At 38.6% G+C, this 27607-nt stretch overlaps 1 protein-coding gene across 2 annotated transcripts in view; it reads left to right on the top strand.

The window, feature by feature from the left end:
• Nucleotides 1-9088: 9088 nt before the first annotated feature.
• Nucleotides 9089-27607, top strand: part of SLAIN2 (SLAIN motif family member 2) — a 70251-nt gene continuing 51732 nt past the window's right edge. For both annotated transcript variants that reach the window (XM_017678669.3, XM_017678665.3), the window contains exon 1: nt 9089-10036. In XM_017678669.3, the coding sequence (XP_017534158.2) occupies nt 9648-10036 (389 nt within the window). In that variant the 5' untranslated portion in view covers nt 9089-9647. The remainder of the gene's footprint in view (nt 10037-27607) is intronic.

Genomic DNA, 27607 nt, shown 5'->3' with positions numbered 1-27607 from the left:
TATGTCACCCAAGAATCTGGAACAGGGACACTGAGAGACTGAATGATTAGGTCACAGTAGGCACAACAACTGAAATGTCAGCAGTGGTTCCAACACCAGCCCAAACCCACATGTAAGCTGATGTTAGGAAGGGAACACAGAAGCCATGAGAAAGCAGGATAGAGCAACTGGCAAACATGCAAGAAGTGGGGAAGACAAGGATCTTATTAAAATGGAACTCAGGTCACATCACTCTTTGACTCAAAAATCTGTCCTTTTTTTTCTCATCTTAAGTAAAAGTCAAAGTCTTCACAGTTGCCTACTATACCCCTAAAATCTTTTCCTCTCTCTCAGGTTTCAACTCCCATGACACTCCGCCTCATTCACTCCAGTTTAGTCACTCAGACCTTCTTCTTCTTCCTTGAAGCCAGGTACATATTGCCTCAGGGCCTCTGCACTTGCTATTCCACTTGGCATAGTCTTCCTTAGTACCTGCATGTCTTCTTGCTCTTTCACCTCCTTCAGACCTTTGCTCCAATGTCATCTCTGTGATTCCTTCCCTGACCATTCCACTTAAAATTGCAACCCCATCCCCCTCCACACTCACTTGTTATCCTCTTCTTGGATTTATTTCCTCCACAGCACTATCATCACATGGCATACTATACATCTTACTAATGTGTTTATTGTCTGTTGCACGTCACTAAAATGTAAGCTTCGTGAGGTCAGGTCTTTTTTCTCCGTTTGGTTCTTCGCCATATGCCCAATTTCTGCAATCCTATCTTTGAAAGTAATACACACTTCCCCACTATCCCATAGTATTACATGCCTCCTGCTTCCAGGATGTTCACAGTCAACACTATGATCTTTCCTGCTGCCAATGCACAGCAAAACTTTGGTGGTTTTAAGAGCTGTCCACAAAGATACCATGTCATAATTTAGGTCTGAGACTTAGAGGATGCTTAAGGAGAACTGTTAACTAATAGCTGCCTGTGTCTGAAGGTTATCTAAATACATGGCCAACTGACTTGGGCGACAAAAACATGCAATAGTGAAAGCTCAGATGATCTGGGAAAATAGTAATGTAGAAAGGAGGAAACAAGTCTTCCTGTAGTGCTAGTAGACAGCCATGCCAACAGACAGAGCCACTCTGTTTGGACTGTGAGCCACCACTTCCAGTGCAGGTGCCCTATCTGCAGTAAACCATACCCACTGATAAGAGGGGAAACACCTGTGCCATGCTCTGCTACTCATCTTTTCCCTGCCCTGCCCAACAGCCTACCCTCATTTCTTTAGACTACATTCAGATGTTAGATGAGGGCTATCTGGTTTCCAGGGACTTTTGAGAGATGGAATCTATTTACAGATCACACAATAGTGGATCCTTGTGCATTAGTGAGCTTTGCACATTGGGCCCCAGTCCAGTATATCTGGTTACCAATTTGTCCCAAGAGGAGAAACCCACAACTTTGCCAGGCACGCATCACTAGCCCTTTAACTGCAACTGTTCCTCCCACACAGCCTGGTATAAAGGGCATAAAAAGGCAACTGTCGGCAACCACTCAGTTTTAGCATTTGTCAAGAATCACCCTCTCATTTACTGTTTGGATCACTGCTCCATGCTTTCATCTGTTTCCCTGGCCCTATGCTTTGTCTTTGATACTTGGCTCTAGTCTTCCTTATTTCAGGACCTGTTCAAATTTCCCTTCTTTCATGTATAGGCCTAGGACTATTGCCACTCAATTCTGACTCATAATCTTCATGCCTTGTCAGTTTTGGAGTACCACCCGCCTGGGTAAGATGCTCCCTCTACCAACTTCTTCTCTGTAAACCCCTACAGGCTGGACTAGTCAACCAGCCTTTACAATGAAAAGTTCAGTTGCTTCAGCTTGCAAGCTGCCAACGGGGAGGGACGTGGGGGAGGTATCTTCAGGACTTGGCTATCCACCTCTCGAGGCCCTGGAGTACTGTTGGAGTACATGGCCTCCTAGGAAGTCTTTTGAGCAAAAGATAAAGGAATTGCCTTCCTCTCTAAGGCACAGATTGTTTCAACATGTTGGGTCCCAGAGGTGCTAAGACTTCAGAACTGGCAAAGTTGCTCTTAAAGCAAGAGGAGAGTCATTGAGTATTTCACAAAGGCAATAACCTTTGTCCCCATTCTCCATCCCAGATGGGTAGCTTACTAAGGTATGAATACATTTTTTTATTAAGGTATTATTGATATACACTCTTATGAAGGTTTCACATGAAAAAGCAATGTGGTTATTACATTCACCCATATTATCGTGTCCCCCCCCCATACCCCATTGCAGAATACATTTTTAAGGAAAGCAATGGAGAACTCATCTTGGTCATGGACCATTGGGGACTGTGAGTGCAGATTCTGAAGTCAGACCACCTAGATTCAAATCCAGCCCTACTACCTCCTGGCTATGGGATTTGGGGAAATTAGCTGACCTCTTTTTCTCACTTTCCTTATTTGTAAAATGAAGATAATAATACTAATAGACCTATCTCAAAGGATTATTGTTTTAAAGTATTATTACATATTATAAAAGTGGTCAATAATTGTTAGGTACTATTATTATTGGGCCAGTTCAGAGAGACCTGGATATTTCAGAATCAATTTTCCAGTGTACATATAGTTTGTTCTCATAAGGATGACGATGAATAAGAAAGTAACTTTCAGGAAGTGCCTGGGCAAGCTGAATAGTTGATGATGACTTTCAGTCATCATCTGTGTAATATTCTAGAAGTATCCCAAACATTCAGGAATGGAATTCTCTATAACTTCCTAGATGGAAGAGCAATTATATAAATATCTCAGTGACAGCTTTATTTATGTTAGCCTAATACAAGCCTCTACTCATAGTCTACTATCTCTATAACATATGTAAGTCAATACTCAGAATAATGTATTTTGAATCCTTGATACGATTACTGGGACTTTTGTCTTATCAACTTGGAGATCTGGATGATTCTTAATAAGTTTTCTCCCACTCTTTAGTGGTAGGTTCTCTAGAACATCATGGATATTCAGAAGTGGTTCATATTCCACTTTTCCAACTTCAACTGTCCTGCTGATATAAAACTTAAAGAAAGGAGGAAATAATAAATGTTATTTAACAATCTTATCTCTGCACTTTCTCCCACAAAAAAGGGTGGGAGATGAGGTATTATTTCATCTGCAGCTAAGACAGCAGCCTCCAAAGAATTTAACACCCTGTTTACCTCTGCCCTGATCATGGACTTCCCCACCCCTGCATCAGTATAATACATGTCCCCAACAGTGTGATAGGGGGCCACCCTGGGGCCAGAGGACCTGCTTAAGGAAGTGATGCCTGACATTATGACCCCTTTTGAGGCATCCAATAACAGTAAGATCTAATCAATGCTGACAGGAAAAATTCCAGGTCCAAATCCTGGGCCCTTCTATTTTTTGCCCCAAAATTTCAACTCAGAGCTTCTTATACACTTACCCTATAAATTTCCTGGGATTCCTTCTTAAAATTGCCTGTTTCAAGATACTGAAGAGGAGGCACCTTGATAGACTAGAAAATACATCCGGGGGAAGTTTGCTGGATAGGAACAGGTGAGAGGGGACATGTAGGAAATGACTAACCAGGTGTGTGCCTATGAGGGGAAAAGTGGATGTATTGAATAGTAAAGATGTCTTTGAAGAATTTGAGCATTTTTAAAACAAATGCAAATATTTCTGTAAGTGCCTAGCAATTTCTAAACTGCTTTTGGGCATGTGCTCATTCACACACATACACACACACATCTTCATTTAGGATTTTAGGACTGCTAATACCTTTAAGTCATTGAGTAATAGTTTTTCATTCTAAATACCTTTAATGGTTTGTAATCCTTTCCACTTTGTGAGGAATTTCACCAAGAGCTAGCTAATGCAAGTAGGAGCAAGTTATGGAAAGGACCACACCTGCTTAGAAAAGAAGCAACTCTTTTATCCAGGAACAAAGCAAGCTTACTGTAAAAGACAACACCTGAAAAGCTAGTTGGGATAACTGTGATGCATACTGCAGACACCTACCAGCTTTACTCCTCATCTCTACATAATAGAGCCATTTTTAGAGTGACTTTATAAAAACATACTCTACTTCTGAGTCACCAGAAAAGACAGTATTGTAGTTAGCCTGAAAGAGAAGGATCCTCATAAGGTATAGGATAGAATCAAAATATTCTTGTCCTCATACTTCTCACAGAGAACCTAAGACTTTCTGTCCTCAGCAATTCTTAAGGGCTGTTTGGCACACGGGAAGTGGAGAATGACCTAGTTTTTGAGGATGACATATATAGTGTGACATATTGCTCCTTTGGAAGAGGAAAATACAATTTAAAAAATCAAGACTTGAACATATTAAAAATTTCCACTTTAATGATTTGAGACATAAACAGATTTACCTGAAAATCTCTGGTAAGAGGCTTCACTTGACCTAAATCTATCATTCACTCAACATTTATTGAATGCTGACAATATAGTAGGCACTGTTCTAGGCACCAGAGATATACCAGTGAGCCCTATTTTCGCAGTTTACATTCTACTGGGGAGAGACAGGCAATAAACAAAGGAAGAAATGTACAACGTGTCTGAGGAAAAATGAAACAGGCTAAGAGGATGGGGACTGATAGGAATGCTATTTTATAAGGGTCACAATAATGAAGCTAGTGAATTTAGGTGGTGATATTTGAGTTGAGACCTGAATGATGGCAGAGAGTCAGTAAAGTGACAATGTGGAGAAAGAATAGATCCTAGAAAGGAGCACAGCAAGTGCAAAGCTCCTAAAGTAGAAACATACTTGGCATGTTTGAAGAACATCAAAAAGGCCAGTGTGGCTGGAGTAGAGTGATGGAGGGGAAGACTGGCAGTTAGTGAGATAACTGCAGAAGTTGCCAGGTGTCCAGTCTTAGAGGCCAAGGAAAGGACTTGGGATTTTAAGTTTGGTAGGAATCAAGTGGAGGATTCCTAGCAAAGGAGTGACCTGATCTGACTTACATGAAGGATTATCTGGTTGCTGTGTGCATCACAGATTGTAAGCAGCAGAGTGGAACAGCCCATTAAAGAGTATCATAGTAAACTAGAATCAATGGCAAATTGAACTAGAGTTGTATCAGTGAAGGTGCTGAAAATTATTCAGACACATTTTGAATATATGGCCAGCATGATCTCCTTGAGGATAGAGATTAAGGTCAAGCACCACATTTATACTGTAGCTAGAATCTCCCTCCAGGCATTCTGATTCTCCATTCATTGCTCCACAACCCACCAACCTTTTCTTGCCCCATGAAATATTGCTTTTAACTTCATAATGTCATATGAATTATTCTTTTCAAGGAATATATTTGAAGTGTTCTTGTTACAAAACCTGATTGGAATCTATTTCACAATCCATTAAATGCTAGTGGGAAAGTGCTATTATATGTGAAGTAGTCATGATGTTTAACCCTCTGGCAACCAGTTTAGACTTGTCAGAGACAACAGTGATATTTAGAAGTGCATTACTGTCTTGCCAGTGGGTTTCAGCCCTGGGCAACTTTGCTATGGATTCAGTGTGACCAAAGAAAATGACAGCAAAATGTTCTCGGGGTGAAAGGGTTATTCCCAACTTTATTCTCATAGGTGGCAGTTCAGTCACTAAAATCCCATTCACTCAGAACAAGTCTGCATACAGCAAGCCAGTCTCTGCCTCTGGGCCTCTCAGCCTGCACAGTCGTCCAGCACAGCCGCCCTCTGCTCTGCTCTTCTGCAGCCTTGCAGCTGTACCACCGTGTCATGCTCAGAACACTGGGTGGAGCTCTTTTTATAGTCAACAGCCATGTATTGCCCACAGGTGTGCAGTGAGGTTGTCAACCAGGGCCAGGTGAGAATCCTGGCCACAGGAACTCTCATTTTATCCACACTCCACCCCTCCAGGATTCTCTCCTCTCAATCTATGTGCCTTTAATCCTCTGCAATGGTCCCTGTGCAAGGAAACTTGAATATTGTTCCTCAGCCTCTCCAGCAAAAAGTCTTGCAGACACACAGGCCGGACTCGTGGCTCTGTCTCTGACCTCTGCCTATTTGGTCTTAATGGCTGGAATTGCTGCTCTGGTTTCAGTTGTTGCCATAGCTCCAGTAAGAGCCTATTTGGCTTCCCATCTATTCCTTCTATCTACTCCTACCCGTATCAAATCAGCCCACATCTGGGTTCTCGTAACCCTCACAGGGCCCCTCAAATTCCTCCTGTGAGTAACAGGTCTTATTTCTTTCTGGGTTCTCATTGCTTCAGCTACTGTATGTGTCACCTCGCATTTTGTAATCGCTGCCTCAAGGCTGGCTGCACTGTCAGGAAAGACTACTTTTCCATCTCTGATTCCAACAGAACAATTCCATCCACCCCTAAGTCCCACAGCCACTGGCTCAGCCTGAGTATAGGGGCGGGCCATAGAGTGCTCCATGACCTGGGGAGGGGGCTGCTCCTCTCCTTGGGGAACTTTCAGCTGCTGGATCTTTATTTTCTTTACAACCACTAGGCGTGCTTTCAATACAGGAGGCACCAGTTCCTCCGGCACCACACCTTCATCCTTCCCCAGCTCCTCCATTTCTGGGGCTGATGGCACCTTTCTCTCCACTCCCCCAAGTGCCTCCTCTGCTGCAGTGCCTTGCAACAATGCTCACTCAGTCTTCAGACTGTGAGAAGCAGCCAACCCACAGTCCCCGCTGCCTCAGGGGCACTCTGCTTCTCAAAGGATCTGCTTACTATACCAAGGGCCACCGCTACTGCCTCAGGTGTCACCTCCACTTGCCTCCAATCCTGGGGTGGAGCCCAGTCCTCTAGGAGACAAGCCACCTCAGACCACATACACATTGGGGGATGATCCACTGTCTCCCCATTCACAGGGGCAGCCCACTGAAGCACCCCTCCCACAAGGGCAGCCTTTTTCCTTGGCCAACAATGAACCCTGCCAACTATGCCAATTGTCTTGCCAATGGGTTTTAGCCCTGGGAAAGTTTGCTATGGATTCAGTGTGACCAAAGAAAATGACAGCAAAACATTCTCAGGGTGAAAGGGTTATACCCAACTTTATTCTCACAGGTGGCAGGTCAGTCACTAAAGTCCCATTCACTCAGAGCGAGTCTGCATACAACAAGCCAGTTTCTGCCTCTGGGCCTCTCAGCCAGCACAACTGTCCTCTGGACCTTTCTGCACAGTCATCCTGCACAGCCATCCTCTGGGCCTCTGTGCACCCTTGTCCCACACAGCAGTCCCTGGGCCTCTCTGCACAGCCATCCTCTGGGCCTCTGTCCTCTGCTCTGCTTTCCTGCAGCCTTGCAGTCATGCTACTGTGTCATGCCCAGAGTACTGGGCAGAGCTCTTTTTATAGAGTCAACAGCCATGTATTGCCCACAGGTGTGCAGTGAGGTAGTCAACCAGGGCCAGGTGAGAATCCTGGCCACAGGAACTCTCATTTTATCCACAATTACATAGATTATATATTACTTCACAATTATTGTGTGCTAGCAAAGACTATGTAGCTAGGAAAATACTCTACATATTTACAGTTAGTCAGCAAATTTTGAAATAGTCAATGCTTTTTTTTATATGAATAAACATCTATCTGGATCTTGACCAGATTTATATTCTTAACTTTAAGAAAAGCAGGTGTGGATAAAGTGAAGGTTCCTGTGGCCAGGATTTCCACCTGGCGGTTGGCTAACTCAATGTGTGGGCAATATGTTGTTATTGACTCTATAAATATAAAGAGCTACACCTAGGGCTCTGGGTGAAAATGGTGGCACAGCTGCAAGTCTGCAGGAGAGCAGAGAGGAGTACAGAGACTGAGACAGCTGTGTATGTAGAGAGGTCCAGAGGCAGAGACCAGCTTGTTGAATGCAGACTCAGAGCTGAGTGGATGGGATTCTAGTGATTGACCTGCCACTGGGGAAATAAAGTTGGGTATAACCCTTTAACCCCAAGAACTTTCTACTGTCATCTCTTTGGTCACATTGAATCTATAGTGAACTTGCCAGGGGCTGAAACCCATTGGCAAGACGCCTGGCATTAAATGTTCTCTGTATCAGACACCATACTAGACATGGAAAATAAAATGAATGGTCCCTTTTCATCAAGTATATAGACAAAACAAAAAAAGACTTAGAAAAGAATAAATTTTTTAAAAGTGCAAACATCTGTTGTAATTTGCTCAGGTAATTGCTAGAGTAAACAAAATAACTAGATCTTTGTGAAATTGTCAGGAAAAGATTTCCCAGGTGGGTGAATATGGGTTTAAGAAAAGGAATCAGATTTGGCAGGTAGAATACTTTAGGCAAGGAAAAACAGCACAGAAAGGCTAAAGGGTAGAAGCTCATAAACTAAGGTATGAGTCCACACCCAAGTGTAATAGGGCTGGATCATTACTAGCTAAGGTGGAGGAGGCAATTAGAGGAAATCTGCAAACACAAGTCAAGTAATTTAGATTTGACATCCAAAAAGAAATGAATGTGATCAAAACATTTTAGGTATTTGTTTTCTTGTTAGTAGTACACTTTATAAACGGGTGCCACTGAAGGCAGGTATTTTACTTACACACACCTCTCAGCATTCCTTATTATATGTCAGCTTATTAGGTACTTTTAATACACAACTTTAAAAAATAGTCGACACACTATGAAAAAGTTTTTCCAAAGAAAACAATCTAAAGAGAAGATTATGCATCAATTAACAATGAGAAGAAACGAGTGGTTTATTACGCCCCGCTTCCCTGCCAGTGTCCACCGTTTTAATCTATGAGACAATGCCTTTCAAGTGCTTAGCAGTGTTGGCGGCAGTAAGCAGTCAGCAATTTATGGTTACTATTTTGACCTTAGACCTCTCTTAACCATTTGGGATTCTGTTTTCTCGTTTTCAGAGGAAGAAATGTGTCACAGATGGTCTTTAAGGCTCCTGCCAGCCCTGACAATATCCTATTCCAAGTAGGCACCGAATAAATATTTGCTGAACAAACAGACCAAGTGAACTGTCTCTCCAAGTGGCCCGGGTGAGCGCCCACTTGAGAACCAGCCGACAGAGAGGACAGGATCCGGCTCTAGTCCCGCACGCCCGTGTTTTGGGGGTGTTGAACACACTCCACACCGTCACCCAAGAACAAGAGAGGTGGGGTGAGCAAGAGTTCCAGTTTGCGATCTCAGATGCATCCGAGTACACACTCCACCCACGCCCGGCCTTGCCTGCTGCCGGAATCCCTATTCCCCGCCCACCGCTCAGAGCCCCACGCCCGGCGACGCCTCTGACACGCCCCTTCCGGCCGAAGGTCCGCCCCGCCGGGTCCTCAGCGCCGGCCCGCGGCCGCGTCCACCCACGACGCTCTAAGGTCACGTTCGGGGCGGGCTGCAGGGGGCGGAGGGACGGAGGAAAGATGGCGGTGGAAGCCGGATGTTGGCACCGCCTCCCCCAATCTTGGAGCCGGCGCAGATGAGGCGCCTCGGCTGGGGCCGGCAGCGCTTCCCAAGCGGAGCTGGGGGGACCCTGGCGGTGGGGCCTGGCCCTGCTGCATGCCGGCGCCTCGGCTAGAGTGAGCGGCAGCGGCGGCGACGCTTCTTCCTCGGACGCTTTGCCTGTCTCTGTGAATCCAAGCGGGTGGCAGGCGGCAGAAGCGACAGGACCGGGATGGAGGACATTAACTCCAACGTGAACGCAGACCAGGAGGTGCGGAAGCTGCAGGAGCTGGTGAAGAAGCTGGAGAAGCAGAACGAACAGCTGAGGAGCCGTTCCGGGGCCGTGCAGGGTGCCGGTTCCTTCGGGCCCGGCAGCCCGGTTCGGACCGGCGCGTCCACTCCCTCCTCCGGCGCGGCGTCCCCTCGGGGCATCCCGTTGGGCCTCAGCGCCAAGTCGGGCAGCGGGGCCGGTCCTGGCCTGAGGCGGACGAGTGGCGAGGAGATGCGGGACGCCACCTCCTTGCTGGCAGCGGGCGAGGGCGGCTTGTTGGACGAGGTAGAGCCGTTGCGGCCCGAGGAGCTGGAGCGCCTGTCAGGCTGGGAGGAGGAGGAGGAGAGCTGGTGAGCGCGGGGCTCCGGGGCTGGGCGGGGACGGGCCCCGGGGTAGAGAGCGTCTTCGAGGGTCCCCTACTGGGACACCTCGCTTTGTGTGGCCGGATCCGCTCTCTGACGGGGACTCCTGGTTTTCTTGCTTTGGCTGCGGAAAGGTCAGCTGGAGTTGGGGATTCGGGGCGTGTAGGAGGAACCGGTTTTGTAGCTAGTTCTCTTCTGGGTTGTGGACCCGTTGGGATCCGTGGGTTGGTAAAGCCTGGGAAGGGCTGCTCCCCTTCGGAGGAATGGGAGCTGGGCAACTGCTATGTAGGAAAGTATCCTGCTTTGTGTGAAATAACTGGTTTTCGGATGGTGGCCTGGGCATTGAATGTTGGGAAAGGGTCTCCATGAATGTGGTATCACTGGTTGCAGGGAGTAGACCAGAGTGGTTTCGGTCTGTGCAGTGGTCGGTGTTTTGGACCAGTGGGAGACGGATACATTTCTGAGGCCGTGTGAATCAGCACTCCCCTCTGGGTAGTGGGGTAAAGCTTGCTTTGTGTGAAGAGGGCAGAGGGTGGTGCTGCTTTGTGTGAAGAGGGCAGAGGGTGGGACAAGGGCCCTGGCTCTTTATTTTTTACACAAGAATTGGGTCTGCAGTTTTTGGATCTGTGAAGTGACAGTTTTCACATCCATCTTTCATTTCCATGTCAACCATGGGGTAGAGAAAAAGAGCCCTATTTTGAAACCTAAACCAAAGCAGTATTGTCATAAGCCACTTCTTGATAAAATTGTGACCCACACCTTAATATATCACTTCCATAAATAGAAAGGACATGGGAGCTGCTCTCACTCATTTTATTGCAACCGCTAAAGATATCTACGGGAAATTCTTAATTTATCCCTTTTCAACGTTTTGAATTTTAGCTAAAGTGTTTCAACCCTTTGTTGAAATGGAAACTTCTGTCTTAGTGAAATCCAATCCTGCATGGGCTCTGGTATTGCCAGGCTGCAGGTTTACATTGTACTGAGGTAGTTAAGAACTTTGTCTGAACTTCAGGCTCCGAACTGAAGTTCAGGGCCTTGCTCTGCCATTTACTAGCTCTATGACGGTGGTTACTCTGAGCCTCACTTTCTTCCTCTTATTTGATTGAGAAAATAGTAGTTTTTACCTCTTTAAGAGTTGTGAAGATTACATAAAATAACCCATGTACACTTTTAGCGCTGGGTCTGGCATCTAGTAAGCTCCCCAAGACTAGTTACTATTCCTCTTAAGCTTAGTTATTTAAATTAAGAAATACTTTGAGAGCTTATTACAGGATATTGTGGAAGATTTTAAAGACTAAAATGTTGATCCCTGTTCTTAAAGGCAGTCTTCTTGGGAGCCAAGTTTTATGTAGTTAGTTATATAAGCTGGGACGTGTACAGTGAGTTGCTAATAAGAGTGATAGGAACAAAAAGCACTGAGAGTGCTCAGAAATTGGAAAGAAAATAATAGCCTAAAGTAGTTGAGGCAAACTTTGAGGAGAAGGTAGCTTTGGAGTCTGGGGTTGGGGAGAGTTGGAAGGATATTTTATGCTCTGACAACTGTTAGAACACAGTCAGAGATATTTCTAATTCCCAATTAGGTAGGTTTGAATTACAGAGATAATCTTGAATATATGATGTCAAGCCTTTATTTGATTGCCAAGTGATACAAATATTATTAGAACTGACTATGGTAGTGACACTTCTTCACATTAGTGTGAAGTCATGTCCTACCAAAGAGAAATCCTGGGTATGTGTACACTTTACAAGAACCCAGAATCATCTAAATATCATCACATTCCTCTTCCAAGTGTTGATAATGACGCTCTTAGTAATGAGTATTAGCTGCACTCATCAGCCCATTTTAGATTATGTATTATTAGAGCACATTGACTGCACTTGGAGAAGCTGATTAAGTGTTTTGCTGCTTTGGTTTCTGAGCATAAGGGTTGTTTAGGTAAAGCAAGCCTTAAATACTGTGCCAGAAGTTACTTTGATCAGGGTTTCTGCTTGCTGCTTTGATCTTGGCTACCTATCTTGATATTATATATGTCCTACACTTTTTCTTAAAAGATCTGTGTGAATTCAAAGTTTGATAAGTCATTTGTTTTTGAGTATGTGTTGGGAGTATAAATTGGAAGGGCTGGGTGTTATTGGCAAAGGGTGGATGATTCAATCAAGAGTTTATTCTTTCTTAGCAAGCTAAACTGCTTTCTGTAACTTTAACCAATTGTATGCTCTTTTTCATCTAGAGGAATGTTTATCCCCAAGTGTACACCACAAAATGTTAGTCCTGAATGTGTAAATAATGTATGAAAAATAATGGTGGGTCTGCAATCAAATGTATGTGCAAAAAATGAGGTTAAAAAAAACAAACAGGTACTTTTTGATATGCTGTATGTATTGGATATAGTAAATAAGTGGAACAGTTTGTTTCCTAAGCTTTTTTGAGCTTCCAGGATTCTGTAGAGCACATTTTTCAGTTCTCTAGAGAAGTGGCTTTTATAGCTTTTTTTTTTGACCCACCTTCATGATAAAAGATACACTTTACGTCATAGCCTAGTATACACATATATAGGATTATTGAAACAAAAGTTTCACAAAACTAGTTACTTTTAGTACATGTGGTAAGCTCTGATAATTTCTATTCTGTTTAGAAGAAAGTGGTTACAACTCACTAAGAATGTTCTGTAACTCCGTTTGGAAAACAGTGTTCTAGAACAGCTGGGAGAAGGGAACTTCACTGTACATCACAGTGTGTCAGGCTATGCTGGGCAGCTTATAAACATTTGTATACTAGTTACATTTAATTTTTATCTATTTATGAGGAAGGTATTATTTTCTATGTAAGGAAAGTATATCTTAGCATCAAGTTTGTCTTGCCAATGAGGTTCAGTCCCCAGCAAGTTCACTGTGAATTCAGTGTGACCAAAGGGATGACAGTAGAACGTTCTTGGATTGAAAGGGTTATACCCAACTTTATTTCCACGGTGGCAGGTTAATCACTAAAATCCCGTTTACTCAGAGCGGGTCTGCATGCAGCAAGCCAGTGTCTGGGCCTCTGGACCTCTGTCCTCAGCGCTGCCACCACTCCAGCCTCTGCTCTGCTCTCCTGCAGCCTTGCTACTGTGTCACCCAGAGCACTGGGCGGAGCTCTTTATATAGAGTCAATAGCTACGTATTGCCCACACATGTGTAGTGAGCCAGCCCGCCACAGCCAGGTGAGAATCCTGGCGCGGGAGCTTTCATTTTATCCACAAAGTAACACAGTAAATGATGAACTCAGTAAGTGAATCTTTATGACATCAAAGCCTTTGCTGTTCCCACTATATTTTGCTTTTTCCAAGTATAATTGCCTTTCCACATAAATAGCCCCTTAAAATATTTGAAGACTATTATAATGATCTGGCTGATTCCTTTCTCTGCCACACACACTGAGTATTCTTGGCTCTTCTTAGAGTAAAACATTCCCAATTTATTTCATCATTCCTCGGACAATGTAATTCTCTGATCTTTCAACCACTGTCATTAATCTCTTAATGAATTCTAATTGTTGCTCATTGTCTTTAACATGGTACCAGAACTGTACTCAGCATTTTAGATGAATACTTGTGTGATGGATATACCTTGCTTGAGCTAAATGCTACTGTTTCAAAACCAAATGTTTCATTAAAGGTTTTAACTTCTGTTACTTATTATTAATATGAGCCAGTAGTCTCAGTTACGCTCTATATCTTTTTACATAGTTGTTAAACTAAGTCTCCTTAGCCCAGTTTTTTGTGTAATATTAGGCTTTTATATTTCATTTTGTTAGTCTTGATTTAGGCATTTAATATCCTCTCTTTTTTGTCATTTTTTATTTGGTAGGCATAGGTACTGGGTCTTCATTCCAGTTGTTGATAAAAATAATAAAATGACAGAATAAAGGGCCCTGAGGTATGAAGCTTGACTAGATTCTCTCAGGTTAACATCAGTCTGTTAATCAGCACACCTTGTAGTGATTTAGTAACTACTAATTCCACTTACTGTCAAGTCTCTATGCTATTTTCTATTGATATTGTGAAGATTTTGCTAAATGGGTTGCTGTATTAAGCTGTTCTGTGCCTGCAAGGTTCTTGACTGCAGTGAAATAAACCTATCAAAATAGAAATTGCGCTTAACTTGGTTTAGCTTGTTCATTGTGAGTCCTCTGGCTTTTTTCTTTTCTAACTTCACAAGCATTTTGTTTAACACAGTTTTGAATTTTGGAAGGAAAAAGTTTGGTCTAGAATTTCTAGATACTACTTACTTTTCTCTTTAGGATTTATCATATGTTCTCTTACCCAGGCTTTTGGCCCTGCTATGATATTTCAGATTGACATATTTTGCATCAGAAGTAATTTGGTGATGAAATTTAAATAATTTGCCATTATTTGGAGGGGTACTCCTGAACTTGTTTCAAGCTATAGTCCCTCTTACTATCACCTTGCCTCATTTGAACTCTAGTTTCTTTTGAAGAATGTATATTTAGCCTGTTCATTATTAGCAGAGAAACAGAAATTAAAGAGTATCTCTACCTTCTTTGTCATTTAGTATCATTGCACATTTTGCTCCAGTATTTTAGGCTATCCCGTTTTTACACTAATTCTCTCCATATAATTTTTTCTCAATTCTTTATTTGAGATATAATTCACATATAGTAAAGTTAGCTTTTTAAAGCATGTAAATCAGTGATTTTTTTAGTATATTCACAAAGTTGTGCAACCATCACCATTATGAATCCCAGAACATTTTCAATATCCCCCCCAAAACTCCAAACCTATTACTTACTTCCCATTTCCCCCTTACCCCATCTCCACTTACTTTCTGTGTCTATGAAATTGCCTCTTCTGGTCATTTCCTATAAATGAAACCATATAATATGTGGCTTTTTCTGTCTGGTTTCTTTAATTTAGCACAAAATTTTCAGGATTCATTCATGTTGTAGCATGGATCAAAAGATTCCCTTGTTTTCATTCCTTTTTATGTCTGAATAATGTTTCATATTTTGTTTATCCATTCATCAGTTGATGGGTGTTTAAGTTGTTTCCATCTTTTGGTTTTTATGAAAAATGCTGCTATGAACATTTATTGACAAGTTTTTATACGAATGTGTTTTCAGTTTTTCTTGCATATTACTAGGTCAAATGTTAACTCCATGCTTAACTTCTTGAGAAACTGCCAGACCGTTTTCCATGGCTGTGCCATTTTATACTCCCACCAGCAATACACAGGGATTCCAGTTTCGCCACATCCTTGCTAATTGGTATTGCCTGTTTTGTTATATAGCTATCCTACTGGTATGTCATCATGGTTCTGATTTGCATTTCCCTAATGACTAATGATGTTGAGCATCTTTTCATGTATTTATTGGCCATTTGTATACTTTGGAAGAAATGTGTATTCAAACCATTTATCCATTTTCTAATTGGGCTGTCTTTATATTATTAAATTGTAAGAGTTCTTTATATATTCTGGATACTAATACTTCGTGAGATACATGATTTGCAAATATTTTCTCCCATTCTGTATGTTTTTTTCACTTTCTTGATGGAGTCCTTTGAAGCATAAAGTTTTTATTTAAAAGTCCAGTTTATCTATTTTAACTCTTCGTGCCTGTGCTTTTGGTATCATATCTAAGAAACCTCTGCCTAATCCAGGATCATGAGATTTAATCCTGTCTTTTCTTCTTAGAGGTTTATAATTTTGGCTCTTTGGTTTGTCTTTGATCCATTTTTTTTATTGTGGTAAAATGTACATAACATCAAGTTTACCATGTTAACCATTTTTAAGGTTATATAGTTCAGTGGCATTGAGTACATTCACCTTGTACAACCATCACCACCATCCTTCTCCAGAACTTTTGCATCTTTCCAAACTAAAACTCCATACCTGTTAAACAATAACTGTCCTCTCCCAAGTCCCTGACAACCATTCTACTTCTGGTCTCTATAGATACATAAATTACTAGATAACTAATATATGTAGAATCACACAATATTCTTTTGTGACTAGCTTATTTCACTTAGCATCTTCACTCATGTAGCATGAATGGTCATGAAATGCTCAGAATTTCTTTCCTTCCTTTTCTAAGTCTCTAAAGATTTATTTAATCTCATAATCCTCAGTGGACCAGAGAAAACAGCACTTGAGCCTCTGTCCCAAACCTAAGTTTATATGATGTTCATATTATATGTATATACTTTTCCTCTTGTGGGAAAAAGAAAACACCCCATAAAATTCAGCCTCCCAACAATTTCCGAGTGTATAGTTAAGTACTGTCAACTACATGCCCATTGTTGTGCAGCAGATCCCTCCCATCTTGCATGACTGAAATTCTACACCCACAGAACTTGTCTCCTCTTTCCTCTGCTCCTGGCAGCCACGATTTTACTTTGTTTCTGTGAATTTGGCTACTTCAAGGTACCTCCTAAATGGAATCATGTAGTATTTGTCTTTTTGTGACTAGTTATTTCACTTAGCATGATGTCCTCAAGGTTCATCCACGTATCATATGACATGGGTTTCTGTTTTAAGGCTGAATAATATTCCATTGTATGTACATATCACATTTTCTTTATTCATCTGTTGATGGACGCTTCTACCTCTTGGCTATTGTGAATGATGCTGCTATGAACATGGGCATACAAATATCAGTTCACTTCTTTTGGCTATATTTGTTTTCACTTCTGGTTATATATCCAGAAGTGGAATTGCTGCATTAAATGGTAATTCTGTGTTTGATTTCTTGAGGAATCACCATCCTGTTTTCCATAGCAGCTATACCATGGTACATTCTGACTGGCATCACACAAGGGTTCCAGTTTTTCCACATCCTTGCCAGCATTTGCATTGATCCTTTATGAGTTTTTATATAGCATGAGGTAGAGGTCCAACTTCATTCTTTCTACATGTGGATATACAATTGTCCTGTACCATTTGTTGAAGACTTTTCTGCCCCCATTAAATATATTGTCTTGGCACCCTTGTTGAAAATCAGTTGCCCATAAATGTATGGGTTTATTTCTGGACTCTCAATTCTATTCCATGGATCTGTGACTATCCTTATACTAGTACTACATAATCATGATTACTATAGCTTTTTAGTAAGTTTTGAAATTGGAAAGTGAGTCCTTCAACTTTGTTCTTTTTCATGATTGTTTTGGCTATTCAGGGTCCCTTATATTTCCATATGAATTTTATAATCAGTTGGTAAATTTCAGCAAAAAAAGGCAGTTGGAATTTTGATAGTGGTTGAATCTAAAGATCAGTTTAGAGGTCTTAATTATTGGGATCTTAATAACAATATTCATTCTTTCAGGGCATTGTATGTCTTGCCATTCACCTAGGTTGTCTTTAATATTTTTATCTGTAATTTTCAGTGTATAATTCTTGCATTTATTTATTTTATCCCTAGTTATTTTATTCTTTTTGATTCATTATAAATAGAATTATTTTTCTTAATTTCATTTTTGGATTGTTTATTGCTGCTGTATAGAAATACAGTTGATTTTTGAATATTGATGTCTTTGTATCCTGCAACCTTGCCAAAGTTATTTATTAGCTGTCATAATTTTTTTCTATGTGTGTGTGTATTCCTTGTGATTTTTTGTATGTAAGATCATGTAATCTGGTAATAAAGTTTTACTTCTTTTCCAATCTGGTGCCTTTTATTTCATCATCTTGACTAAATGCCCTGGCTAGAACATCTTGTATAATATTGGGTACAAGTGTTTAAAGTAGACATCCTTCAATGTGATTTTTATTGCTTTTATTTTTAATGGCTAACAATCATTCATTGCATTAACATGTGACAAATACTATGCTAAACACCTTGCATATAAGGTATTTTATCTGCCTAATACCCCAGTACACATTGTTATTAACCCCCATTTTAAAGATGGGGAAATTTTTCAACCCTTACCTAATTCTAATTATCTTTATTTTTTAAATGTTATTCTTAATAGATTTGTACCATTATTCACTTTTGGGTATTATATATTCCCTCAGTTCTGTGTTTTGATCATTTGTCTTTAACAGTTCTGAGCGCTGTGTCCATTTTTATTAATTTTTTTATGTGAGGACTTCTTTTTCTACTCATTATTCTTGTCTAAATTGGCCTCTGGAGCCCCTGTGAATTAGCCAAGAGCCATGCCTCAAACTAGATAGCCTGAGTTAGAATCCCTGCACCCACCCTTGTTAGCTGTATGATCTTGGGTAAGGTACTTATTCTCGGTGCTTGAACCTCTTCATTGAACCCCTTACGGACTCACATATCTTTTCATTGAACTTCAAAGAAAACAACCGTATTTTGGAAATTTTTATAGATAAACTGTATAAAAGTAGGGCAAACAGTAAAATGAACCTCCACTTAAATTATTACCCATCTTCAACACTTACCAGTTCATGCTACTTATTTCATCTGTACCATTCAAAACAAAAACAAACCTCAACTCCCTGGACTATTAGAAGCAGATTCCATCCTGACATCATTTAATTACTAAATATTATAGTAGAAGGTAAGGACTTTTTAAACATATACCAGTTTCACCTCCCCCCATAAAAAAAATCATTATTATTATTCTATGTACTCTGAATGTTTTTAGATCAAGTTTTCTAAAAATTGGTTTGCACAACTATGTTTAGAGTTTTCTTTCTTCTATAAACTCAAGATGAAATGACTGGTTTCTTCAAGCATTTTGGTCATTTTCATATCCCCATTAATTTGTTGGTGGTAGAACAGATCCAGTTCTCATTTCTTCCCCAGCTTTTTAAGAAATTAAATTAAGGCAAATCAGGAATGTCTTAAGTGTTCTGCTGTGTGCAGGGTGAAGTTTTCAACAGATGTCTAAAAACTTGAAGTGGTTCCCTTATTGCTGTTACATCTTTTCTTTGTACTAAAATTCCAGTTTGTAGTAGTTAAGTGACATTACTTATATCCTCCCTTGGCCTTTTGGCCTATAATCAACTCACATAATATCCTCGTTTTTAAATTTACAGTTGTTTAACATTTTTAGTTAAATTTAGTGTCCTCTACTTTCATCCATGCACTTTTAATCTTAGGATCCCACATTTTTGTAAAATAAAGGAATTTTAGTCCAATTTTCCATAAATTCACATATTCTTTATTTAATTTACCTAGAAGCAGCTTTGCCTGTATTGAGAAAAGAAACAGTCTTGGCTCTCAAGGAAAGGACAAAGCGTTATTAATGGTTTTATTAGAATTTCTTAAAAGCCTCATATAAAAGAATGAACAGGTACATGTAATACATAAAAATCTTTACTATTTAAATACTCATTTTTGAGGGGGAGGGTTAGGAACTGATTTCTCCATCTCATACAGTTGTTTTCTCAATTCCAAGTGTCATTTGTGCTAATTGAAAAGGAATTTACATGTGGGCAAAAGGGGGCTGTTTGTGTGAAATACTTTATAAATGAGTTTTAAATTGTTTATTCATCTATTCTGCTGCACTGTTGTAGATGAGAGCTTAATACTGATTGCATAGATATTTCTAGTAGTCACAGCCTCATTAGTACTTGTTAGTTAAAATTAGTTGTTAGAATCTAGAAGCTTGTCATTTTTGTTACTTTCCTCCCTTTTCCTTAACTCAGAGATTCATTATTGCTGACATAAACTCCCTCTATCTGTAGTGGAGACAACAGATTGAGAATAGAGATGTTAGGGAAAATTAATGTGGAAATAAGTAGTATCTTAGTGTAAATGGGTTGAGTTACAACAATGTACTCTTCCTTATAGTAATAACTTACACTAGCCAAAACAAACTGCACAGTGTCTACTGTTGTGCTAGTTTAGTAGCAAAAATGAACTTGTAAAAGCATATTAGGTTTTAAGGCTTTCAGTAATAAAAGTTCCTATTCTGCCTGTTCTATTAATCACATCCTCTGGGATCTTGGATTTGGGAATCTAAATTATGGAGGAAAAAAAGAAAAATAAAAAATAAATTATGGAGGAAATAGACATCTTTAGGAACAAACCAGCTTGCTTAAGAGGAAGGCTTAAATTAGGTCTTTAAACTAGATGTGGCTCAAAAATTGCTAATCATACAGTTTGCTTTGATCTTGGAAAAGGCTCAGATTCTGAAATAAAATGGAAATTTCTTAAGGATGTTAAAGGACTATAGAGAGGAAAAGAAAAAGTGATTGTATCTCCTTGAAATATGAGAAATAATAGCACGATAATGCACTACCATAATATCTGCTATGAGATTTGTGAAAATATTTGGAAAGGTAAGATGAAGAAGGAGGCATTATTTAGTTAAAAATTAGAGGTTTAGAATTCAGGAGGATGAATCAAACCATTTCCATCTTCTGCAGTTTACTATAAAGAAGGCCCTGCCATACGTGGCCCTCCACTACTCCATTCAGGAGCTTCTGCCCATCTCTCAGAGAGTAAAATAGTACTACCCAATCATGTGTGGCTGTTAAGGGTTGTTTTGTTTAAAAGGTGTGAAAAAGAAGCAGGGGTGGGTCAGTCTGACTATACGTGACCTATGGAGTCTGATAAGCTTGAGGAATGGAACTTAATAAATGCTGTCTTGTTAGAGAAGTTTTTAATATGCATTTAGTGCCTAATTAGTATATTTTATCATTATAATGAGATTAGATAGTATATCTTTATTCATAACTATTTAGCTATATATAGAAGGAGTAATAGTAATTTTAGGATGTGATTATTTTTTGAGGGGGCCTGCTAATTTCCTTTTTAGGCTAACCTGTTGTTAAGGTTAAACCACATATATTTAAATAATATATATGTATTTATACAAAAATATGTACATCTAAATATATTTAGATTTCTTCCTATTGTTATTTGGTTCATAGTTTCATAAAGTGGATAAAATGTTTTGTAATTTAAGAAACTTTAGAACTCGTAGGGATACTGCACATAGAAAATTCTCTGAGGATAATTTTGTTTGTGAATTTTTCTCATAATATCTTTGCAGAAAACTCAACAATAAAATTAATTAATTTTTAAAACCTTCATAAACTATTTAGAGTCATTATTATTATCTGGAGTTTGAAGGATACATCATTTGTTAAAAGTAACGGTTTTTAGCTATAAGTACCATCACTTCTATAGCTAACATCCTGTTTAAGGCATTTCACAGTTAGCTATTAACAAGCAAGTTTCTCCGAACAAATCAGTGTGGATTACACACACAAATCTCATATATAGTAATGTATATATGGGTATATACATACACCCATGTATGTTTTTTGTGGACTAAAAAATTCTATGAGTAGTAGTTGCAATCTATGTATTCAGTTGTAGCTGAAAAGGTAAGTATTAGTATACATAACGACTGGCTCTTGCTTTATAGCTGTTGCCAAAATTTCAGAGTTTGGTATAGTTTGAGACTCCCAGTCTACTAATATCTTTTCTCAAAAAGAAACAACTCAATTTATGATTGCTACACTCTGGGTTGGTCTCACTGTAACTGTTATTTCCCAGTAGTACATGGCTATACCTTAACTTTAAGTTTATCTTTTTAAAGAAGTAATTTCCAAGCTCAGTTTTATGACATCTCAGAGAATATCAAAACTGTTTTGATTTTCTTAAGATTAAAAAACCCATGCCATACCAGAGTAAGAATCAAGAGTCATGAAAGGAAAATGGAAGCATAGACTGTCGCTGTATAAAAGTTTGGGGTTCACTACTTTAAAGCTTTCCTTCAGTCTGTTCTGCTTGCTCTGTTTTTCGGTTTACCATGTTGTGTTCTGCTGTCATATCTGCTGCTTATATATGCGTCCTACCCTGCAGCCAGTGTCACTTAAGTGCTTCTAAACTGTTCTAAGACTTTATCAATGAATTTACCTTGCTAACTGAAAAAAAAAAGAGGAAAAAAAAGAATTTACCTTGCTAATAATTACCATTATTATTGGTAATACAGATTAGTGCTCTAAAAACCAGAAGCTATTTTATATTTCTTCATATAAATATAGTATCATATGCCTTTATGTCAGCTGGGGGGCCAAATATAATAGTAAATGGTGTGATGATCACTCTAAAGTTCAAAAAGACTCTTAGTATATATATATATATATGAACTGAAGATACTTTTCTTTAATTGAGTTGTGATTTTTTAATTGTAATTGATCAATTACAACTCTAGGGTTTAGAAGAGAGCAAGGAACAGCAGGAGGCTGTTAGAATAATTACTGTATTGAACTCTTAAGGATCTTTTGTGTTTTTTTTTAAACAGTGGCATTAGGTAGTAAAGTGTAATAGTCACAGGCACAGGTTCTGGAGCAATCCTGGTTTGGCCACTTACTGACTGTGCCATCTTGGACAAGTCATTTATCTCCCTGTGCCCTAGTGACCTCATCTATAAAATGGAGATTATAATAGTGCTTATCTCATAGGTTTGTTGTGAAAATTGGAAGAGTTCATATGTTTAAAATACTGAAACCATGTTTGGCATATAATAAACACTTGATATAGTATAGATAATAACAACATTTATTATTCCCACATTAAGAGAGCTTGTTAAATCATAAAACAATGTATCCTAATAGTTTAGAATTACTAAATTATATTTGTGGATAAAACCAAAGATACTTTTATTAATGAAAGTTTCAAATATAAAATTATAAAAACAAACACTCAAAATGGTCACTTTGATCTCATTTTCTTTGGTACATTTCCTTTATTGTTTTTATATGTATTTTAAAACATGGTTGCTTTATTCAGTGTTTTTGCAGGTTCAAATATTTAATCATTGCTAAATGTCAATCACTGTACCAGGGATTATGCATTGAACTTTGTGAACACAAAGGCTCTGTTCTTTTGCTTTAAATATGCCTTAATAGATAAAGAAGGCTGGTTTTGAGGTATTATAATTTTATTTTCCTTGGCCTGTAAAAAGTTTTCGCACCAATCTAAAGAAATGTATTTTAACTTAACGTTAAATCTTTGTTGTTCTTAGCTTCACTAGCCTACTTTCAGCTGACCTGTAGTACAGAAAGTGATTACTATGGTTACCATAAATTCAGCAAAGTAACTGCGGTCTTCTTTCCTATCTCCATCATTTAATTATATGTCTACTATGTATGTGCACAGAAAAGTTGGGAGAGACATACTCCACACTGTAAATAACCTTGGGAGATAGAATTGATAGGGGGAGAGGGCTATTATCACTCCTTGTATTTATACATTTCTGTATTACTATTGTTATACTTTTGCATTACTGTTACACTTTAAAAAAATAATGAATTTATAGTCTTAATTTTTTTATCACTGTATATTATACCATATATGTGTGACATGACCAAAATATGATTTATTATTATCAGTTTCATAATCATATTCTTAATTATATTTATACTAGTACTCTTAGTATTTAGCCATATACATAAATTGTATTTTAATCATATTTAATTCTTCTATAATGATTATTCAAGGCAAAAAGCAGTATTTTGAAGAGCCTATTTCTGACAGATTTTTTAAACAGCTTTATTGAGGTATAATACATGCCATACCATGCCATAAAATTCACCTGCTTAAAGTATACTATGGTTTTCAGTATTCAGTAATTTCTAGTATCTTTATAGGATAGTACAACCATCACCATAATCTTGTTTTAGAATATCTTCTACATCCCCAAAAGAAACCTTGTATTCATTAGGAGTCACTTCTCATTCTTCTTCCAACCCTCACTTCTATCCCTAGGCAACCACTGATCTACTTTCAGTCTCATCCATCTGCCTATTCTAGACATTTTATATAAATGGCATCATACAGTGTGGTCTTTTGTGGCTGGCTTCTTTTCAGCACAGTGTCTTTGAGACTCATCCATATTGCAGCATTCTTATTGCCTCTCAGTTTTTTAAATGTCTCTTTTCAACTTACAAATACCAACTCAAAACCTCAAACAGGACAAAAATGAATAGAGTATAAAGTAAATCTTATAAATAGAACAAGGGTTAAAAATGGAATATCCTTTTTGATGGGGCATATCTAAGTGGCTGCAAAGATGGCTTTATTATACCCCCTTGCTTCATGTGAGAAGTACAGCATAGGGAATATAGTCAATAATATAATAACTTTGTATGACAGATGGTAACTACACTGATTGTGGTGAGCATTTCATAATGTATGTAACTGCCGAATCAGTGTTGCTTACCTGAAACTAATGTAATATTGTATATCAATTACAATTAAAATTTTTTTAAAAATAAAAAAACACCTTGCTTCATTATAGTAAATAGTAGTATATAGTAGGGGCACCAAATATAGTCTTATGAGAGGTGTTGAAGGAAGGTTTCTCTGAAGAAATGACATTTAAGCTGTGATTCAGGAGAAAGTAGGAATGGGCTGGCTGAAGTTGGGCATGCAAGGGTGAGGTAAGCAAAAAGTGGAATCTAGCTTGTTTCAGGCAAGGGGTACAAGCCTGCATAAATGACCCAGAAGCAAAAGTGTTGGGCTTTCCAGGAATAGAAATTAGTACCATATGGCTGTTATTTAGATTGGGTGGTGGAGGGAGGGTGAGAAATGTAACTGAAAAAAAGAACTGCTGAGAGTTAGATCATTGCTTGGTGTCTCACGGACCCTGAGGAACATTTTTTGGAAGACTCTATCCTTGGGTGAAAGAAAACTGGCACAGAGTTTGTAGCAGAGGAATACCAAGAAAGGCAGATTCATAGTTTAGAAAAAAAATTTGGCTGCAGTAAATAGAAGGGTTGGAAGCAAACAAAACCAGAGATTTTTCAAATTTAAAAAAAATGAGATTTTTGTTTTTCAAATTTATTTCAGCTATTCTTTGCTATTACATTTTCATATAGCTTTTAGAAACAGCTTGTCAATTTCTCTAAAAATGCCTGCTGATATATTTTTTAAAGGATTGTATTGATTCTGTGGATTAGTTTGGAAATTGACTCTTGACAGTATTGAGTCCTTATATCTATGAACTTGGTTCATTTCTCCACTTGTCTTTAATTTCTCTTACTGTTTTATTTTCACTTTACAACTTTTGCACTTCATTTGTTGAGTTTATTCCTAAGTATTTTATTCTTTTTGATTCTGTTGTGAACTGAATTGTTATATTTATTTCATATTCAAATTGTTCATTGATAATTATATAAAAATACAATTGGTATTTTGTCTATTAATCTTATATCTTGTGATCTTGCTAAACACATTCTATTTGTTTTTGGTAGATGTCTTCAAAGGATTTTCTCTATTCAGGATCATGTTGTCTATCAATAAAGACAATGTTACTTCTTTCTTTACAATATGGATGTCTTTAATTTCTGTTTATTTAATTGAAGTGTAGTTCATATGCAATATTAGTTTCACATGTGAAACAGTGATTTGGCAATTTTATACATTATAAAATACTCACCACAATAAATGTAGTTACTATCTGTCACCATACAATGTTATTACAATATTGAATATTCTCTATGCTGTACCTTTCATCTCTTTGGTTTCCTTATTTTATAATTGGAAGTTTGTACCTCTTAAATCTCCTGTCTGTTTCACAACCACTTTCCTGCAATGTATTGCAACCACCAGACCAGTCTTCTCTATTTATGAATCTATTTCTCTTTTCTTTGTTTGCTAGTTTGTTTTTGTTTTTTAGATTCCACATATAAGTGAAATCATATGGTATTTGTCTTTCTCTGACTTAGTCGCTTAAGGTCCGTCCACACTGTCACAAGTACCAAGCTTTTGTTCTTTTTTTTATTATTATCATCAAATGTACATCAGAGTGGTTCAGCAGTCCCCCTCTCCCTTGGTAACCACTAGTCACCTCTCGGTGTCTATGAGTCTAATGCTGTTTTATGCCTTGTGTATTGTCTTTGTTTTTATATTCCACAAATAAGTGAAATCATATGATATTTGTCTTTCTCCACCTGGCTTATTTCACTGAGCATAATACCCTCTATCTCCATCCATGTTGTTGCAAAGGCAGGATATTTCTCTTCATGGATGAATAATATTCCATTGTGTATGTACCACATCTTCTTTATCTATTCATCTATTGACACTTAAGTTGCTTCCATATCATGGCTATTGCAAATAGTGTGGTGATAAACATAGGGGTGCATATGTCTTTTCAAATCAGGGATTTTGTTTTCTTCAGGTAAATTCCTAGGAGTGGAATTACTGGGTCAAATGGTATTTCTATTTTTAGTTTTTCAGGAACCTACATATTACTTTCCACAGCAATTGCACCAATTGCAGTCCCACCAGCAGTGTAGGAGGCTTCCTATTTCTCTGCATCCTCACCAGCATTTGTTGTTTCTTGTCTTCTGGATAGTGGCCATTCTAACTGTGTGAGGTGATATCTCATTGTGGTTTTAATTTGCATTTGCATGGTTAGTGATATGGAGCATCTTTTCAGGTGCCTGTTGGCCATCTGTACTTCTCTGGACAAGTGTCTGTTCAAATCGTCTGCCCATTTTTTGAGGGGGTTATTTGTTTTTTTGGTGTTGAAACTTGTGAGTTCTTTATATATTTTGGATGGTAACCCCTTATCTGATGAGCCATTTACAAATATGTTCTTCCATACTGTAGGATGCCCTTTTGTTCTGCCGATGGTGTCCTTTGCTGTACAGAAGCTTTTTAGTTTGTTATAGTCCCACTTGTTCATTTTTTGTTTCCCTTGCCCAAGGAAATATATCCGGAAAAAAATTGCTCATACTTATAATCAAGAGATTTTTGCCAATGTTTTCTTCTATGAGTTTTATGGTTTCATAACTTACATTCAGGTCTTTGATATGTTTTGAGTTTACTTTTATGTATGGAGTTAGACAGTTATCCAGTTTCATTCTCTTAGATGTAGCTGTCCAGTTTTGCCACCACCAGTTGTTGAAGAAACTGTCTTTTCCCCACTGTATATTTGTGGCTCCTGTGCCATATATTAATTGAACATATATGTATGGATTTATATCTGGGCTCTCAATTCTGTCCCATTGATCTATGGGTCTGTTCTTGAGTGACTACCAAGTGTTTTCATTAATGTAACTTTGTAGTAGAGCATAAAGTCATGGAGCATAACCCCCTAGCTTTGTTCTTCTTTCTCAGGATTGCTTTGGCTATTTGGGGTCTTCTGTGGTTCCATATAAATTTTAGAACTATCTGTTCTAGTTTATTGAAGAACACTTGATATTTTGATAGGGATTGCATAATCTAGGTTGCTGTAGGCAGGATGGCCGTTTTGACAGTATTATTCATGATCATGGGATAGATTTCCATTTTTTGGTGTCTTTTTAAATTTCTGTCATGAGGGTCCGGTACTTTTCAGAGTATAGATCTTCCACCTCCTTGGTTAGGTTTATTCTAGGTATTCTATTCTTTATGATGCAATTGAAAATGGAGTTGTTTTCCTGATTTCTCTTTCTGCTAGTTTGTTGTTAGTATATAAGAATGTTACATTTCTATGTATTAATTTTGTATCCTGCAACTTTGCTGAATTCAGTTACTCTAGTAGTTTTTTGTTGTATTCTTTAGGGTTTTTTATGTATAATATCATGTCATCTGCAAATAGGGAGAGTTTAACTTCTTCCTTACTAATTTGGATGCCTTTTAACTCT

This window comes from Manis javanica, chromosome 5 (assembly GCF_040802235.1).
Source record: "Manis javanica isolate MJ-LG chromosome 5, MJ_LKY, whole genome shotgun sequence".
Classification (NCBI taxonomy): Eukaryota; Metazoa; Chordata; class Mammalia; order Pholidota; family Manidae; genus Manis; species Manis javanica.
The sequence above is the reverse complement of the archived record's forward strand: the minus strand, read 5'-3'. Positions and strand labels throughout refer to the sequence as shown.